At 39.4% G+C, this 20,020-nt stretch overlaps 1 protein-coding gene across 1 annotated transcript in view; it reads left to right on the plus strand.

Annotated features, from left to right (window-relative positions):
- LOC137323053 (protein diaphanous homolog 3-like) overlaps positions 1-20,020 on the plus strand; it is a 796,634-nt gene that overhangs the window by 33,979 nt on the left and 742,635 nt on the right. The window contains exon 2 of the mRNA XM_067986438.1: positions 8,086-8,118. Coding sequence (XP_067842539.1) covers positions 8,086-8,118 — 33 coding nt within the window. The remainder of the gene's footprint in view (positions 1-8,085; positions 8,119-20,020) is intronic.

Below are 20,020 nucleotides of genomic sequence, written 5' to 3' on the forward strand. Positions count from 1 at the left end.
GTTTTTTAGTTTCTTCTGCTATGTAGGGTATAATATAGAGGCCAATGGTTTACAGTGACGACGGCAAATTTTATGTTTATTGCACAATATTCTGGGATTTTTACTGATGCTTTGGGAATCAAATTCCACAGCTCTGTTCTTTATTCTGTGGAAAATCATAAATGAGTGGTCTTCATTTTGAGGGTTTGAGAGCTCGTTTGGAATGGGATACTGGGGCCTAGGAACACACGGGATTGTGGTCCCAGTGCCCAGCAGCTTGTGGGGGATAGGAGGGACCGAGGTCTTGATGAAGGTGGTGGAATCTGGCACCATTGTGCAGCATTAAAAGGGGCTGTGGAGTTCAGGATAATCTGGAGTTAATTTTCCATTTCTGGTTTGTTGGGCATCACCGTAGTGAAATGAAAACTTTGAGGAAGGTATTGAACAACACGAAAAGTCAATTCAGTGGGTAAATTGAAGTGTTATTGTAAAATGTGTGACTTTTTAACATTTTGTTTTGAAACTTTGGTTTGGCTATTAGAAATTTCAGTTCCTGAGAAATAAGATTGTGAACAAAGATTTTGTCAAAGAATATTGATTGATTCAATTGGATCATTAACAAACCATGATAGTACACATACGGTTTGCGCATTATAAAATGTTTACATCGGGCTTTTCTATCTTGGCATGTTGATATGAGTTTTCCATTATAAAAGTGCAATACCGGAAGGACTGAATCAGAAGATCATTGGTTCAACCCCCACTCCAGGGACTTGAGCACATCATCTAGACTGACACTTCAGTGCATTGCTACTTGAGACATTAAATGGAGGGTCCATCAGCCTGTTCAGATGCGTGTAAAAATCCTATGGCACTATTCACTGAAGGGCAGAGGAATTCTGTTGCCCTGGTCAACATTTACCCCTCAACTAACATCATAACAACTAACATCATAACAACAGATTAACTTGTCATTTATCTTGTTATTTGTCGGATCTTGCTATGTGCAAATTAGCGGGCTGCATTTGTCAACATAACAACTGTGATTACACTTCAAAAGTAATTCATTGGCTTTGAAGCACCATGGGATGTCCTGAGGATGCGAAAGGCACTTTATAAATGCAAGTTCTTCTTAAAAAAAAAATTGAAGAAATTACTGACTTCAGACTTGTGTAAACTAATCTGAAGGTAACAACTATTAGCAGGACAACAGGCCAATGCTAAATAAAGTGCAATTTAACTCTTACTCATCAAAGACATCAAAAGACCAAGATAGGCAGAGATATATTACGAGCACTGCTTAATTACTGAACTACACATGATACATGAAAGGTGCTATATAAATGCAAGCCTGTATTTATTTCAATATCACCCTCAGGTTAAATTCTAGTGAATACAATAAAATGAACTTGATTCTCAACCATCAATGGGATCTAAATCATAATAACTAGAACAGTAACTTAAGTTTCACAATGAGAGTACAGTTTTAGTGAGTTGAAGTTCAAAACCTTTTTTATCAATCAATGGTAGAGTATTTGTGTAGCATTTGGCTCTTGATGTGAACAGAACAGCATACAACCTTTCCTTGAGTAGCAGACCGGCAGTATTTCTGGGCAATGTTGCTCTTGTTTGTGCCCTGCGGCACTTATGGGACATGCCTGTAGTAAGGTGTAGTTGCCTTTCTTTTATTCTTGTTTATTCTTAGTAAACAAATACACATTATTAACCTTTTACCAACTGTTATATGATGCTTCGCTCAGTGCTTAAATATTATGCAATTAACACTTTGTACTGGCCTTTTTTTCTGAATTCAGGTAAGCAGGCAAGAATTAGAGAACCGAGATAGGTTGGATAGGCAGAACAGACAGGATTTAGCGTTAAAGGAGGTATTCTTTATCATTGGCATTATATTAATGGAGCTGCGAAGTGAGATTCCAAATGGAATCTTGTCTTAAATACTTTAAGCTGTTGTAAAGGGAATTCATAACCTTTATCCTTGGTTTACATCAACCTTGCATGTCAGCCTTGGCTTCATGTTAGCACTCTTACCTCTAACTCAAGCATCACTCCAGAGACTATTTTAGGTGACTCAACCAATCAAAGGCCACTTTAGTTGTATAACATCCTAAGATGTTGCTCAAGTACACAAACATGTCTTTGACAGTTGGAATTGTCCCTTTGAAGTGGTAAAATGGCATGCTATATTGATAACTCATGTTATATTCCTTGTACAATATCTGAACAATGCCTGCAGTAACAAGACTGTCTTCACAATTTTTTGACAAAGGCCCAAGGCGAATATCACCAATTTCTGTGTGGAGAAATGCCTTTTATTTGAATACAGGAATATGTAGTGCAATTTATTTTTGTTTAAATAACTGCTATTTTATTTCAGTACTAAAAATCACATTAGGTTAATTGCACAGGTTGAAACATAAGTGCCATAACTAAACAAAGAAATAAGTTGCATTTATATAGTGCCTTTCACATAATCAGGATGTTCTAAAGCTCTTCACAGCCGATGAAGTATTTGTGAAGTGCATTCACTGTTGCAATATAGGCAAATGTGGCAGCCTGTTTGCCCACAGCAAGGTCCAGAAACAGGCATGAGATAAATTGCAGCATTATTTTTTTTTGACTGTTTTGAGGACTAAATTCTGGCCAGGGCACCTGGAATACTCTCCTGCTCTTGTTCAAATAGTGCCACAGGATCTTTTAAGTCCACCTTAGTTTAATGTCTTAGCCAAAGACGGCACCTCCGACAGTGCAGCACTCTCTTGGTGCTGCACTGAGGTGTCAGCCGAGATTATGTGCTCAAGTCTCTGGAGTGATGCTTGAGCTAGAGGTAAGAGTGCTCACACGAAGCCAAGGCTGACGTGCAAAGTTGATATGAACCGAGGGTAAAGGTTGTGGAAGAGTTATGATGTAATTGCCATCTCAGCTGAGGGATAAAAGAAGACTCCGGGCTCATCACCCTGCTGCTACTGAGCTTATCAACTAATGTGAGGTCTCCTGCAGTCTTTGCATCATCGGGTGTGTTGTCTGTGAGTATCAACTCTTCTAATAAATTTATAAGCATAAACTCCAACATCGAGAACTCTCATTCTGATACAAAAACAATAGCTCCAAGCTTTGTTTCTCCAGCAATTCAACAATTGGCTTGCTCTGTTTAACTGAAAAGTTTTTCAAGATTTAATTTGTTTGCCTTTTTAAGAAAGGCACCCTCAGAAATAAGTTTTCTATGGTTTACCATAGAAAATATTTATACATTGAAAATTAGATTTTTCAGTTATTGAAAGAAAAAAAAGCCGACGAAAGACTTCGGCCATTTTCTTTTGAGATTTGGTGCAACTCCTTTTTATTCATAGATTCCTCATGCTGGTAATTCAGGATTGGTTATTTTCATAAGCTCGTAGTAGCTTATCATTGGTAGTTTTCTACCTGCTTTCTTCGCTTTTGATTTTGCATTCCAGGACTTCATTTCTGCTTGTCTCAAAGTAAAGTATAATGGGAAGTTTGTGCAATATACTGTGGTATTGCTTATGGTGGTTAGAAGGTTGTGGTCTAGGCTATGAAATGCTGCTATGTAATACATAACCTGTTAGCTGAGTTACTGATTTGTAGTGATTGAAGAAGTGATTTTTTTTTTATTATGGGCATGTTAGCATTTTTGGGTTGTGAATACATTCACATTTTCGTGATTATAAATCAGTGGCCTTTATTATTGTTATTGGACTAGTGTCTCTCCTATAGTGTTGATGATGGGAAATCAAAAGAATTGGAGAAGGCCGCAAAAAATAATTTATTGAATAAAGATAATAGGCATTTCCTGCAATAAGTTTCTGCCAAAATTTAATAAGCTAATTAGGAGGATTGGTTATTGAATGCAATGAGTTTGAAAAATAATAATGAAATAAAAATAGTGGTAATTTGATGGTGATAGAGTTGGGCATTTAATGTGCTGGGCTTGTAAGCTTATCAATTAAGTTTAAAAATATCAATTTAATTCTAGGATTTCTTATAAATTTATGAATTAAATAAAATAGGTATTATCCCAAAATTAATTGGTCAGATAAAAGGACTGGAGATTTAATCTAAATGGATTGCTTGAAAATTTGAGAATGAAATATATTGCAAAATGTAATCATGAAATAAAAGGAGGAGGTAGTATTTAATTATGAAGGTGATACCGGTGATATTTAAAAAAATATATATTTTTGAGCTGTAGCTGGGCTTGGATGGGAATATTTTAGTGAGTCTAGAATATTTTAAATAAATAATAAGGGAATGTGGGCGAAAACAATCGGAAATTAAAAAAAAAATTAGTAACGTGGCAGAGGAGGTTTGTCTTAATAGCCAAATGGTCTGTGAGGCAGGGAGGAATGTGGGTGGGTAAGTAAAAACTGGACTGGGAGCCCAGAAGGGAGAAAATAAAATAAACTTGAAAAATCATCCAAAAGATTAAAAAATTTTGATAGTTGAAGTTAACTGCTCACCTGTTTGGTCTCATTCCAAAGAAATCAATCATAGCGAATATGCTGATAGGGTTACATGCAGTAGGGAGGGAGGAGACTCGTGTGGAGCATAAACACCGGCGTAGACTGTTGGGCCGAATGGCCTGTTTCTGTGCTGTATGTTCTATGTAATGGTGGTGATTCAGAGATAAGAAGCATTTGGTGTTGCACAGTGCCTGCCAGTGGCCAGAGTATGGAAATGCAAGCAGATTCAAACCATGTTTTTTAAATGGGGAATTGCAAAAGGACATTGGGTCGGATCTTGCTTGAAAAATAACAGCATGTTAATGACGCATGCAGTTGTTGTGCAAATCAATCAGAAAATTCAGAGGATTAAGAGACACCGCATGAGTTGTGAATCTCCAGAACTTGCTGGTCAATTTACACCGCTCACTGTTTGTACGAAGCAAACAGCAATCTTGCCCTTAGCCTCCAGGTTATTTTTAAATACTTGCTCGATTTGCACATTAATTGCCCATTAAACTCGTCACGCCGTTATCAGCTTGCACTTCCAGCATGTAAAGGTGCAAAAAGATTTTGAGCTTCAGGGTGCAGAAAAAAGTCTGAAGGGGGCATGTCGAGAGATGTCCTGCTCCAGCAAGATCTGGCCCATAGACTTTTGTGACTGAAAAATGTGATTGAGCTGTGCTCTAAATGAGAAAAACCCTATTACAGTGCCACTTGTGTGGCCCTATTAACATGGAAATCCCAATAAGCAATGATGGGGCAAACAAATTTTAAGAATTTACAAATGTTTGTTCAGCCATTCCTAAATTTCATATCTTTCAAGTCCATGAAGATGCTAAGAAAGAAAGACTTGCTTTTATGTGACGTCTTTCACGATCTCAGGTCATCCCAAAGCACTTTACAGCCCATTAAGTACTTTTGAAGTGCAGTCACTGTTGTAAAGCAGGAAACGTGGCAGCCAATTTCTGCACAGTAAGGCCCTTCAAACAGCAATGAGATAAATGACCAGATCATCTATTTTAGTTGTTGGTGGAGGGAAATATATTGGTCAGGACACCAGGCAGAGCTCCTCTGCTCTTCTTCAAATATACGATGGGATCTTTTATGTTCATCTGAGAGGGCAAACTGGGACTCCGTTTAATGTCTCATTTGAAAGACTGTACCGCCAACAGTGCAGCATTTCCTCAGTGCTGCACTAAGTGTCAGTCTATGTTTTGTGCTTTTGTGGGATTTGACCCCACAGCCTTCTGACTCAAGTGAGAGTGCTACCAATTGAGCCACAGGGAGGGATGATGTTTTGCATTGCAGGCAGGTAGGATTCATGCAGAGAGATTAGTTCAGGGGTCTGGGAGTGGTGAGATGCAGGAGGTTCTTGGAGTGTTGGGCAAAGGTCTCCTTGGGTTTGGGAATAGTTTGAGAAATCCTCCAGGGTCTGGAAGTGGTGGTGGGGTGGTGGAAGGGACTTGGGATGTGGGCTTATTGGGAAAAGAGGCTTCCGTGTGTCGGAGTACTGAGAGAGAGATCCTGGAAGATGGGAAATATGTGATGGGGTTGCAGAGTCTGAATGCACGGTGTGTGTGTATATTGTTGGTCGAGGAGGAATTGCACAATATAGTTCAAATACAAAGGCTTCCCAGCTCAATGCTGGGGAAGCCATTTTGGGACTCCTTGGGAAAGCCCAGTAGCCATATTCTTGGTGATGAAATGGGAAAAAGCTTTAGGTTATTTAAAAGATTATTGTACTGTTACTAAGCTATTATATCTTAAGTGCTTCTCCCCAGTACTCCAGCACATTTGAACCCAGGAATCCCCTCCCCAAAACTTCTGCACCCCAGAGCCATTCTCCAAAAATTCTCAGATCCTGTGAGGCTATTTCAACTATCCAAAGACCCTATCCCAGGACCATCGCGATACACCCACGTCCCTGAATTTTTCTCGCTTCTGTTCTCCAAGATCCCACAACCCCTGTCAACACACCCACATCATGGGAGCCTTGTCCATTGCTCCCAACCTCCACACTCTGGAAGCTCTCTCCCCACTACTTCCCACCTCAAGACTCTTCCCACTCTGACCACATCCTGTTTTTCCCCCCCTTCCTGATGCTACCAACGAACCGGACCTTCAACCCCCTACCCACTACTCCCACATCACATTACCTCCACTCATGATGATCCTAGACCCTGGTCTCGCCTGTACGAGCATACCCCCGGGAGCCCCTGACCACTGCTTGCACATCCAATGATGCTATTTCTCAGTTCTCCCGGATTCTAAAACCTCTTGGGCCATTACAGTCTCCTCCCAGTGCCTCACACATTACCAAACTTTACAGTTCCCTCATTACCCCATACTGCTGCACACAGCAAATGGAAGCAACCTCCTAACTGCCTTCAAGGTGGAACACCCTTTCTGTCACCTTCTGTGCTTTTAAAAACGGTTAGAAATAAAATGAACTACAGTTAAATGAACGTGTCATAATTGTTCAGTGATATTAGTTGAGGGATAAATATTGGCCAGCCAATGAAGTACTGTTTGAAGTGTAATCACTGGATGAGCAGGTTGAAGAAATGAAACTGTCTCACAGTCCAAGAATGTTATATCACATTTATAGAAACACATTGTATAAAACATTTATTTTAACCCCCTCAAAAAAAATACACTTCAGTGAAATTGTGATTTGCTTTAAATAAAAGGCTTGAATCCAGTGTGTGTGACTGCTGTGGAATGGCTTTTTCAATGAGTAATAAATAACCAAGCTAATACATTTTTCAAGAATGGAATGAGAATTATCTTAACATTTAATAATTTACAAAGATCATGAGAGCTTATGGATTTTGACTGCTACTGCAGAATAAGATTGTTGATGTTTAAATGTAACTATACATTGCTAATACTGTTTTAGTGAGCTGTCTATTTAAATTATGTTTGTGAAAAAGGTTGGTTTCATCTGCTGTTCGTTTACATTGTTGAACCATTTGAGCCTGATGAGAATTTATTGATTTGATTTCATAAGTGAAAATGAAGAGGAGATTTAAAAAGATGGGTTTCATACCTTCAGGCCATCAACCACAAAGCTATACAAACTTAAAGGCATAAATAACTGGATTGCTGGGCTGTAAATCTGGATGACAAGACTGTATTGTATAACATGTACTGTATACTATGAAACCACAAAGAAAGATTTTATTTATTGCTGCAGTGACTGATGGATGATGCTCCAACAACTATGAACCTTTTTAAAACAAAATCTTAGCAATAGCATGGTTTAAAAAAACAGAAGAATACCATTTAAAAGTTTATTTTGTTTTGTCGTAATCATTATATTTCCTGATGTGGAGATGCCGGTGATGGACTGGGGTTGACAATTGTAAACAATTTTACAACACCAAGTTATAGTCCAGCAATTTTATTTTAAATTCACAAGCTTTCGGAGATTTTCTCCTTCCTCAGGCAAATGTTTTGCCTGAGGAAGGAGAAAATCTCGGAAAGCTTGTGAATTTAAAATAAAATTGCTGGACTATAACTTGGTGTTGTAAAATTGTTTACAATTATATTTCCTGAGTAAGCATTAATTTGTGTATAACTTTTTAATATTATTCAATAATGAGTTTTTCTCTTCTTTCTACAGAACTTAAATATCAAAACATTGACAGACGATGTGGTAAGGCTTTTTTTTGAATATATAACTAACATCCTTGTGTTTTGATGCTGTGTTTTTATTGAGTTGCAATTTAATTCTTATGCAACTCAAGATTTGACTGTTAATAATGGATTAATATTAGTGTTGCATAATGTACTTAAACTAGAGAATTGGTTTGGAATAAATAAGTACTTTGTGTAAACATTTTCTTCATATCGGGCACTCATTTTCGATTCACATTAATCAACATCAGTATTGCAGATGGTAGCCCTATCTGGCTTTGATACTGATATTAGGTATCATGTGGTGACTAATACTATGACCTATAAAGTTTGTGAACCTAGAATACTGTTGCAATGGGTTGTTTGCAAATGATATTCTTCATACTTGGACATTCTCTGCACGCATCAGTGGACAGGCACTGGCTTTGATCACTGGGGAAGATCAGCCTCTGTTAAGATGTTTTGACATCAGCAGCCATCCATGATTTCCCTCATTCTCATGTTGTATAAAAGGATAAACATGTCCAAGTCAGGTGTTTGTTTTTATTCATTACACAAACTTTTCACTGTTCCATTGAGTTTTTTTTGTTGTATTTTTTCATCAGTTGAGTTGTTACTCTAGTTCAGAACTGTCACCAGTTAATCTGATACAAAGATAACTGCATCGATGAGGGGAGTACAGATCTTTGCCGTTTATTTATTGCAGGTCTTGATCTATCGCTAAGATTTTGGGTCTATTTTCAGTGCACTCCTTGCAAATCCTGGGGGATAACTGAGTACCCAGGGAGCATTCTTCCTAGGGAAGGCACAAGTGCTTCACTTGAACCTTCTTTTGAATGGCAGGAGCTGATGTTTGGCGGGGGGGACACTGGTTAGACTGCGCCAAAAATGGTAATTTCAAATCGCATGTGAAACATTGCTGCTTTGTCCCCAATGGTTATCTTCGAACCCTCACTGATGATTCAGCATGACAGTTTTGTCTCCAAGACAGCCTCACCCTGGACAGCAGCAGAAAGTCAGAGTGAGACTGAGAAGAAAAAGATGACCTAGTGGACATCACTAAGTCACTGGTTCATCCAATGGTTAGGTCAAGTGTGGCCACACATTCAAAGCTGAAGTGCCAGAAAAAAAAATACACATTAGCAAAGAGCCAGAGTTTTAAATATAACAGTAAGTATATTTTGATTATCAGTGTGACCATTTGATAAGTTTTGTTGCAAATTATTTTCTTGCTATCTTCCTATTTCCTTTGCTGATGGCATGAATGATGCATCATTTGTGAAATATAACCAGGCTTGAAGCCAATTTTTGTGGCAACCCTAACTGAATTCTGTAGTCAGAAAAGTCTGTTCAGGTCTATTCAGATTCCTGTGCACATTACTCAGTGTTAGAAACTTATTTTTAATTAAAATGTAATGGCAATTTTTATTTAAAAAAACACACCATAAAACAAATGTTAACTAGAAATCACAATCAAACATCAACTGAATCAATATTGCAATCAAATATTAATAGCTTAAAAAAGTATAAATAGCATATTATCACTTTAATAACTCTGCCACTTTTATATAAAGAAACTGCTTAAATATAAAGTTGTTTGCACTGGCAAAAAATGTTAAATACATAAATTCGATTTCATACTGTCTGTTTCTCCACTCAGTAAATCTGGTCAATATTGGTGTCACACTTGGCTGGCTGAAAGTAAAAATTGACAAATCAGAACTGTGGGGATAGGGAATGAATTAATCAAAAACAAATAAAGCAACTAGGAAATTGCCAATCATGAACGACCAGTTGCAAGAGAAATTAGGAAAGGAATCAATCACATTTCTCGAACTACTTTTTGAAAATCTTTTTTAGTCTACTACATTTTCCCAATCACTTAATAACTACAGGATTAAATAAGGTTTGTAATATAAAAACATAAAAAATACAAAATTCACAAAAACATGATTAACTTTTTTGACTTAATTACCGTCATTAACTCTTTTACTTGGAGACTTCAGCCTCTCTCAAAATTCTGAGCTTGCAGTTGATATTTTCTTTCTAGAGCTCACTCTGTACCTGCAGTTCCCTGAATGCCCCAGTTTGAGCATGTGCAGTATTTTCCTGATTGCATCAATATGATTCTCTACTAAAATTAACAGGCTGTGTTCTCATGCTGTAATAGCATTTCTGCGTTCCTTTGCTTTTCTGAATAATTTGAAAACCAGCTGGAGAATATTTCTAACTGTTTTATTTAAGTACAGTTTATCAGTTTAATATTTAAATTTTACTGCAAACTGACACTGATAGAGAGCCCAGTGAGGGATGTGGGGTTAGCGGGGGCGGTGGAAAGAGTGGGGGAGACAGAGAGAATGACTTCAACACCTGTTGTTTGTTCTGTTCACATTAAGAATTTGTTGTGTTCAAAAAGTTAAGTAGTCTTGTCAGTGGAAAAGTTGATAGGGTCTTAGTACACTGTATTCAATGTTTTCCAAATAATTTGAAAACCGACTGGAAGGTGAATTTCATAGAAATTTATACATCACAGGAGGCTGCCATTTGGCCCATTGTCTCTGTGCCGGTTCTTTGAAAGAGCTATCGAATTAGTCCCACTCCCTTGCTCTTTGCCCATAGCCCAGCAAATTTTTACTTTTCAAGTATATATCCAATTCACTTGTGAAAATCACGCTTGAATCTGCTTCCACCACCCTTTCAGGCAATGCAATCCAGATCATCACAACTTGCATAAAATAAATCTCCTCTGCTCCCCCTGGCTCTTCAGTCAATTATCTTAAATCTGTATCCTCTGGTTATCGACCCTCCTGTCAGTGGAAACCATTTCTCCCTATCTGCTCTCGCAAAACTCTTCAGAATTTTAAACACTTCTATTAAATCTCCCCTTCTCTTTCTTTGCTTTGAGGAGAACAACCCCAGCTTCTCCAGTCTCTCCACATAACTGAAGTCCCTCATCCCTGGTACCATTCGAGCAAAACTCCTCTGCACCCTCCCTGAGGCTGCACATCTTTCCTATAGTGTGGTGACCACAATTGGACACACTACTCTTGCTGAGGCCTAACCAGTGAATTATAAAGGTTTAGCATAACTTTTTTGTTTCTGCACTCTATGCCTCTATTCATAAAGCCCAGGTTTCCATATGCTTTTTTAACAGCCTTATCAACTTGTCCTGCCACCATCAAAGATTTGTGTATGTGAATCCTAGGTCTTCTGTACCTTCACTCCCTTTAAAATTCTACAATTTAATTTATATTGCCTCTCCTCATTCTTCCTTCCAAGGTAACATTTGCAACCCTCCAGTCCTCTGGCACCACTCTCACATCAAAGGCGGATTGATAGATTGTGGCCAGATCTGTTTCCACCCGTAGCAACCTAGGATGCATCCCATTCTGACTGGGTGATTTTTCTACTTTGAGCACTGCCGAACCTTTTAGTACCTCCTTTATCTGTTTTTATCCTATCCAATTTCTTTAACCCCCTCATTTACTTTGACATTAGCAGGATCCTCTTCTGTTGTGAAGACAGATGCGAAGTACTCATTTACCATAACCATGCTTTTGTCCTCCACAACAAGATTTCATTTCTGGTCTTGAATTGCCCCATCCTTCCTTTGACTATCCTTTTCCCTTCTTGTATGTTTATAAAAGACTTTAGTGTTCCCTTTTATGTTACCCACTAATCTTTCCTCATACACTCTCTTAGGGCTTCTTATTTGCTTTTTGCAGTTCTTCTCTGCACTTTCTGTACTCTGCTTGATTCTCCACTGTATTATGAACGCGACATTTATCATCAGCCTCCTTTTTCTGTTTAATTTTAATCTCTATATCTTTAGTCATCCAGGGAGCTGTAGCTTTGGACGCTGTTGCTTTCCCCCTCACAGGAATGTACTTCGTCGGTACCCGAACTATCTCCTCCTTAAGGGCCTCCCATTGCTTATTTACTATTTTGCCTGCCAATCTGTTTCAATCCACCTGGGCGGGATCCCTTTGCAACTCACTGAAATTAACCCTCTTCCAGTTCAGTCTCTTCACCTTTTGATTGTTCCTTGTCCCTTTCCATAACTACTGTAAACCTAATAATATTGCGACCACTGTTTGTTTCCCAAATGCTCTGCCACTGAAATATGTTCCACCTGCCCCACTTAATTCCCCAGAATGAGATACAACACTGCTTACTTCCTCATTGAGCTGGAAATCTACTGATGAAGAAAGTTCTCCTGTACGCATTTCAAGAATTCCTCCTTTTCCTTGCCTTTTACACAGATTTTTTTCCCAGTCTTTATTAGGATAATTGAATTCCCCATTATCACTAGTCTATTGCTTTTTCATCTTTCTGAAATTTGCTTGCAGATTTGCTCCTCCATCTCCTTCCCTATTTAGTGGTCTATAATATATATCCAGCAGCGTAACAGCTCTTTAACTCTAAACAAATAGATTCAGTCTTTGAACCCTCAAGCACATCATCCCTTTCCAGGGTTAAAACAGTATCTTTGATCAAGACAGCCACTTCCCCTCCTTTTTTTCCTTCCCCATTTCTCCTCAATACGTTGTAGCCAAGAATGTTTACTTCCCATTTATGCCCTTGTTTGCTCCATTATTGCCACGATATCATGACCCCTTGTGGCAAGTTGTGTCAAAAGCTCACCAACCTTAATTGTAAGGCTCCATGCATTGACGCACATACACTCCAAACCCGCCTTAGTCTGCTTTACATTTGTCCCCAGTCCGATCCCTCCTCTTTCTGAATTACTCTTTAAATAAAAATAAGTACTCTTTATTTTTAGAATAAAGAGTATATGTCTCTCCCAGTCCTCTATGAACCTTGTTTCTCCTCTGCTTCATCCTAGTCCCATCCCCGCTGCCAAATTAGTTTAAACCCTCCACCACAGCACTAGTTAACCTCCCTGCGAGGACGTTGGTCCCAACCCTGTTCAGGTGCAGCCCATCCACCTTGTACAAGTCCTTCCTGCCCCAGAACTGGTCCCAATGCTCCAGGAATCTGAAGCCTCCTCTGCCTCCCCCAGCACCATTTCTCCAGCCGTGCATTGTCCTGCTTTATTTTGCTGTTCCGATACTCATCAGCACGTGGCACTGGGAGGAACCCAGAGATTACTACTTTTTTGAGGTCCCGCTCTTCAGTTTCCTCCCGAGCTCCTGAAACTCTGTTTGTGGGACCTCATTCCTTTTCTATGTGACTGGTTCCAACGTGGACCACGACTCCTGGCTATTCTCCTCCCCCACCCCCAGAATATTCTGCACCCATTCCATGACATCCTCTACCCTGGCATCGTGGAGGCAACACATGATGTTAGACTCTTGTCGTCACTTGCAGAATCGCCTGTCCATACCCCTGATTATCGAGTCATTTATGACAACTGTATTTCTGCACTTCGCTGTGCCCCCGTGCAGTCATTTGCCCCACGCTGCCGTGGATTTACTCGAGACTGCACTCCCCTGGGGTGCCGTCACCCAAACTGGTTCGTGAATGCCACACTCCCGCAGGTTTCCTGCATTGCCTGCCTCTTGTTCCCACTATGCCGGATGGCTACCCATTTGCTCTCCTCCTGAACGTACTGTGGCTGTGGGGTGACCACCTCCTGGAACGTGCGGTCCGAGAAACTTTCAGCCTCCTGTGTGCCCTGTAGTGGCACCAGCCGCTCTTCAAGTTCAGAAACCCTGAGCTTGACCTCGAGCAGCCAAAGGCACTTCCTGCACATGTGGTTGCCCAGGACACATGAAGCATCTGGCCGTATGGCACAGGATATGTGTGCAACGAGTCTGAGCTGTTCTACCATTTTACTTAAATTTGCTGTCTGTTTACTTAATTTACTTAGTTTAGTAGCCCCTAATCCCCTATATATTTATACCTGAAAGCGTAAATAGATAAATGAAACACGTAACTATTATTCCTCAGCCTCCACCGTTCCTTCCCCTGTGTTGGCTATTCGGTCACTTTTCAGATTTTTCTCCTCTTCTTGTATCAGTGCTGTCGCTCGCTGGGTGTCTCCCGTGATGCTATGCTCTCTCCTGGGTTTTTATACTTGCTTTCTAGGTGTCTCCCGTGACGCTCCGCACTCTCCCAGGTCAGTTTTCCCTCGACTCCTTTCATATTTGTTCTCTAGTTGTCTCCCATGATGCTCTGCTCTGCTCTCTAGCTTTTTGAGCTGAAGTGTCATATGAAGGGAATTAACTTTTTTTTTTACTCCTGAATAAAGGCGTTGCCAAAAGTGAGCAAAAAAGACGCACACGCACATACACACGCTATAAATATATATAATATAAAACTTGTGTACATCAGATTTGTTCACATAGTGGCTCAGGGAAATGCTAATATTTTTCAGGAATATGCTTCACTGTCTTTGGGCAATGAAGTCTTGACTTTTTTTTCAAATTCTTCCATTGGAAATGTGCACTCCTTCTTAATGTACACATCCTAGCACCCACATGAAAACAACAATTAACATGAATTTTTGAGGCTGGTAATTTTTGACATGAGAAACAATATATGTACTTGGTGATATTTTGATATGCAAGCTATGTGTTTGTTAACTAATTAACTCCCATCCCAGTTTTGCCAAACCCCATGGCCACCCCTTCCATGCTATCAAATGTTTTTTAAAAGAGCTTATGGAGCTTAAAGCTTAGCCCAGCTTTCACTCACCAGCATAAATACAACTTTTCCACAACGTACAAATTAAATTTCAACACAAATGTAAAAGTCTAAATATTTTTATTGTGTCTATAAACCAAATACTCTGTATAAATTATATTGAATATTCACATATGTTATTCACATATATTGCAGATTTTCTATTCTCTCCATAAAACTACAATTTCATAAAAACCTTTCCATATAGAATCATAGAAAGGTTACAGCACAGAAGGAGGCCATTTGGCCCATCGAGTCCGTGCCGGCTCCATGCAAGAGCAATCCAGCGAGTTCCGCTCCCCCACCCATCCCAGAAGCCCTACAGTTTTTTTTTTTCTTTCAAGTACTTATCAGTTGCCTTTTGAAAGCTGTGATTGAATCTGCCTCCACCACTCCACCAGTGCATTCCAGATCCCAACCACACACCGTTCACAAAAAAAAATTTTTTTCCTCATGTCATCTTTTGGCCCTTTTGCCAATCACCTTAAATCTATGTCCTCTGGTTCTTGACCCTTCTGCCAATGGGAATAGTTTCTCTCTATCTACTCTGCCTAGACCCTTCATGATTTTGAATACCTCTATCAAATCTCCTCTCAATCTTCTCTGTTCCAAGGAGAACAACCCCAACTTCTCCAGTGTATCCACGTAACTGAAGTCCCTCATCCCTGGAATCATTCTAGTAAATCTCTTCTGCATCCTCTCGAAGGTCATCACATCTTTCCGAAAGTGCAGTGCCTAGAACTGGACACAATACTCCAGTTGTGGCCGAACCAGTGTTTCATAAAGGTTCACCATGACTTCCATACTTTTGTACTCTTAACCTCTATTTATGAAGCCCAGGATCCCAAATGCTTTTTTAACCACTTTCTCAACCTGCCCTGCCACTATTAATGATTTGTGTACATATACCCCCAGATCTCGCTGCTCCTGCACCCCTTTTACAATTGTGTCCTTTAGTTTATATTGCCTCTCCTCTCTTCCTACCGAAATGTATCACTTCGCATTTTTCTGCGTTAAATTTCACCTGCAACATATCCGCCCATTCCACCAACCTGTCTTTATCCTCTTGAAGGATACACATTTAATCTTATTTTAAATAAATGAATTTAATTTAAATTTCTATATGATTGCTCTTATATATTCTATTTTGCATTAGCGCTCTAATTTTTAATCGACATTCCTAACACCTAAAATATACCAGCATGGTAATACATTCTGTATTAACTCATATAAACTTCCTGTCCTTAGTAAACAATTTTTGTGCATAAGCATAATCATTGAATTTGAGCATGAAAATGTCTCTAATACTACCATAATGTAATGAAAGTGCAATTTCGTTAATGTAAATCAGTGACCCTGATAATGTTACGTGGGATGAAACAGTGAATTGTGCAACTCAACATGAGCAATGCCATGGGGAGCTCTGCTAAAATATATGTAGCTACCAACACAAAAAATATTTTTTTAGCCATTAAGCTACTGTCTCAAAGTCTTTGGTAAGCCTGTTTCCAAGAAGCAGATTGCTAAGTGGCTATTGGAGTGCAGTCTTCACTGCTATCCCCTCCCTGGCTGGAATATTTCTGGCTCCATAACATGTCATTAGATCACTAACACAGTTGTTTTTTGAGTATCCTTAATAGAAGTACCCATCCAAAATAGTAGTTAGTAATTTGGACCATACTTCACAAAATGTTACTCTTTGAACTTAGCCATTGATGATTTGTTGGCAGAACCATCATGTGGGCTAGGGTTTCTTTTGCTTTGCAAGGACTTCCCTGCTTTTTATCTTGAGAACTACTTACGCAGCCTCCATGGTGTATGGAGGATGCTGAATGAACAAATTAACAAAGAATACTTATTTTGTAGGGTAGTTTTTATTATTTAAAAGAAATGGCATTCTCCACACTCAATGTTTTCACTTGGCTGTGCCCCCGTACCTTATGGGTTTCCATTTGGTATGTCCCTGTATTCAGAGGTGGCCTTAGGCTAATAATGAAATGATGGTACCATGTGTGCTGACTTTTATACTGCATGGGTAAGGCGGGGAGAGGGTGGCGAAGGCTTTTGACCTTCTAATACTATGTTGAAATGTCTTACATTCAAGGAGGGAGTTATCCCTCTTTTAATATTTTTGCCCATTTGATGTGTGTTGGTGCCTGGTCATATCAGCCACATATGAAAAAGAGATGTTCAACTTTTCAGTTAACAAATGGGGTAGGGAGACTCCTGCACATATTGACACACTCCCAATACCTGCTGTCTTAACTTCTAAAAGACCATGTCAGCTATCCAAAGGAAAAAATGGTTATAATTGAAGAGAATATTTTATATTTGTATGCAGCAAAAGAAATAATGCACTGGTAAGCTAATAAATAAAGAAAAGTACAGAAAAAATGGAATACAGAAATCTTAAGATGTGCTTGAAGTCTATGGTATGCCTCACCCCAGATGGATAGAAATATGATGAGCTTTCATGCCCTCTGGGAAGTTCTCACAGGTTCTCGAGGGTCCATCAATGTCAATTTGAAAACCTATGGCATGTACGATAACCATTTCATTTGAAAAATGAGGAAGACTATAAGGTGGACCTGTTCTTATAGTAGGCTGGAAATAAAATTGTCCCTGATGCCATTCTGTCTCTGCTTCCTGTCTCAATGGTTTCCCCATGGATTAAGCACGTTGCAGCTAGTGTCGGTGGATAAAGCTTTGTAGGTGCCAACACACAGGCAGAATACTAGTATCAGACAGTAAGGCAAATTTGTGGATTGCTTCTGAAAGCACAGAGAAGTGAAGATCAAATTTGTAATCAAATTCCATCCCTTCCCCACGGTGAGGTTAATGGGAATTGAGTTGATTGCAGTGATCTGCGTGAGGAAATTTTGAGCTAATTCAAGAATAGGGGCATATCTATGGAAACTTGGATTGTAAATGAAAGTACAAAAATAATTGTGTGCCCGGGCCAATTTTTTTTGTAATGCATGAAGCCAGCAGGACTTCTGGGAGAAGAGGAAGTTTGATGCCATCTGACAAGGGTGCAACACCTTGTAGTGAAAAAAATAGGTTATTAGTTGTCGTGTTATTAGTCAAACAGACCATACAATGATCCAACGGAGTTTTTAGAGAGAGCCCAACTGAACAATAGAAGGGACTTATTTGATTATGAACCCTCCAACGAATTTAAGTTTGTAGTATCTCAGTGGAGCACGACTGGAGGCCACAACAAACAAGGTCTGAAGAAAACTACCCACTCTGTATGAGACCCAGCATAGGTTGGGACTCTTCAGATTCGTTTTGTATGAGAGATGAAGCAACTAAAATGCCCAATATAGTTATCGCTTCCTGAGCCTTTTGGAAACTTGTAAATTATGGAGCCTTGTTTGGATCTTTGGCCCAGATCAAGAGTTTTAATGCCATCCTCTTGGCAGGACTGGATAGTTGGAGCAAAAGTACTTGTGTTTTATTTTGCAAGCTGTCTTTGTGAAATGCTCACTAATGCCATGTGCCCACCTTAGACAGTAAATTACTTGAAACTCTCAACTCCCTGTCCATATGTGTTTTGTGTGTCTTTCTTCCTTCCACCTGTGTATATTACAGGTTTTCACTGGGTTCCAGGGAGCACAAATCAGGTCTTCATGGGCACTAATGAAATTGAGCCCCCTTGCCGTCCACCATCCTGTCCAGTTTTCTTGTCATCGAGCTCAAGGAACCAAAGACAACCATGCATGCCAGTTGCAGAAGTTAAAAATATTCTTTGAAACTAGATATCTTACAGTTCACATTTCCTGTTTGTGCTCTATTAACCATCTGTTGTATACCAACTGCATTTCAGTTTACATCTTCTGCAATGTTGTATTGCTGACTTCTCTCCTTAATTTGTTGATATCAGCATTTGAAGGTAAATCAATTTCCATTTATTAAGCAGATATATGTAGAACTCAATAATTAAGGCATAGTAATATACAACAATGACATAAAGCTAAAATGAATAAAATCAATTGCTCATTATATTCATTAGCCATCGAGCACATGATGGTTTTTCTTCACTCTTAGTATATTTAAGATTCCTACTGTTCCTTGGTAACTCACTGCATTTTTACTTTTTATATGTTCATCGTGACTTATTAATTTCCCTTCCTGCTATTCATTCATTGTCTCCTGTTACTCTGTCTCCCTGGTTTACTTTTTTTGTGTGTGCTCTTACTATTTCTGTTACTTTCTTTTGATTTCACATTTCATTCTGCTTTCTGGAGCTCTTTGTTCTTTATCTTTCTTGGACAAATGCCCTCTCCCTTTGCCTGCCTTCTCTCGGAAGAACATGCGCTTGTGCTCTCTTCCAGTCACATTCTCTCATTCATGCTCTCTTGCTTGTGCTCTAGTTTTTTCTCTCTTCTGCTTTCTCTTTTTATGTGCTCCCTATATCTCTTCCTTTCTTGTTCTTACACTTGATCTTTCTCTTGTCACACGGACATGCTCCAACATGTATTGGCTCTTTTGCTCAATACCACCTGGACTATTGTGGGCATTAAGAACATTCGAATGCTGCAGGGAGTGGGAGTTAACTTGCAGTTGGCACATTGCGACAGGGAGCAAATTTTCAGCTTGATGGTCCAAGTGGAACCAGGTCGAGAGCATGGAGTGCAGTCAGCAATGAGTGGCAATAGGCTTTTTAAACAATGCATATCAAAAGTGTGGCACTCCTGTCACAAAACATGTCTCAGCAGGTGGTAAATTCAAAATTTAAGGTAGTGGCTTTATTAATGGTTCAGGATTCAGTGGTTATTTTGTTTTCCATGAGTAGGACTCAGCCGAACTGTCTTAGCATGATTTGAGCAGGTGCTTACCTGAAAAGAAGTAGTTTCTCTAGATAGCTTATGCTGGGTTGGCCATCAATAGGCATGTTCCTGGATACAAGGTGTTTAGGAAAGATGGGGAAGGAAAAAAAGGAGGTGATGAATGGGTGACAATATTGATTAAAGAGAATATTGCAGTGCTGGAGAGCAAGGATGTCCTTGAGGGGGCAAGGACAGAATCTGTTTGGTGAGAACTAAGAAACAATAGAGGTGCCATTTCACTACTGGGTGTATTCTATACGCCACCAACTAGTGGGAAGGATATGGAGGAGCAAATTTGCAAGGTATTACAGAGGTGCAAGAACTATAGAGTAGTGATAATGGACTTCAACTATCCTGATATAGACTGGGAGAGTATGATACTCTGATCACTGTTGCCTAAACGTTTCCCCACTAACACTAGCTCAACTTGACCCACCTCAT

The sequence above is a fragment of the Heptranchias perlo genome, chromosome 6, assembly GCF_035084215.1.
Source record: "Heptranchias perlo isolate sHepPer1 chromosome 6, sHepPer1.hap1, whole genome shotgun sequence".
In the NCBI taxonomy this organism is placed as follows: domain Eukaryota; kingdom Metazoa; phylum Chordata; class Chondrichthyes; order Hexanchiformes; family Hexanchidae; genus Heptranchias; species Heptranchias perlo.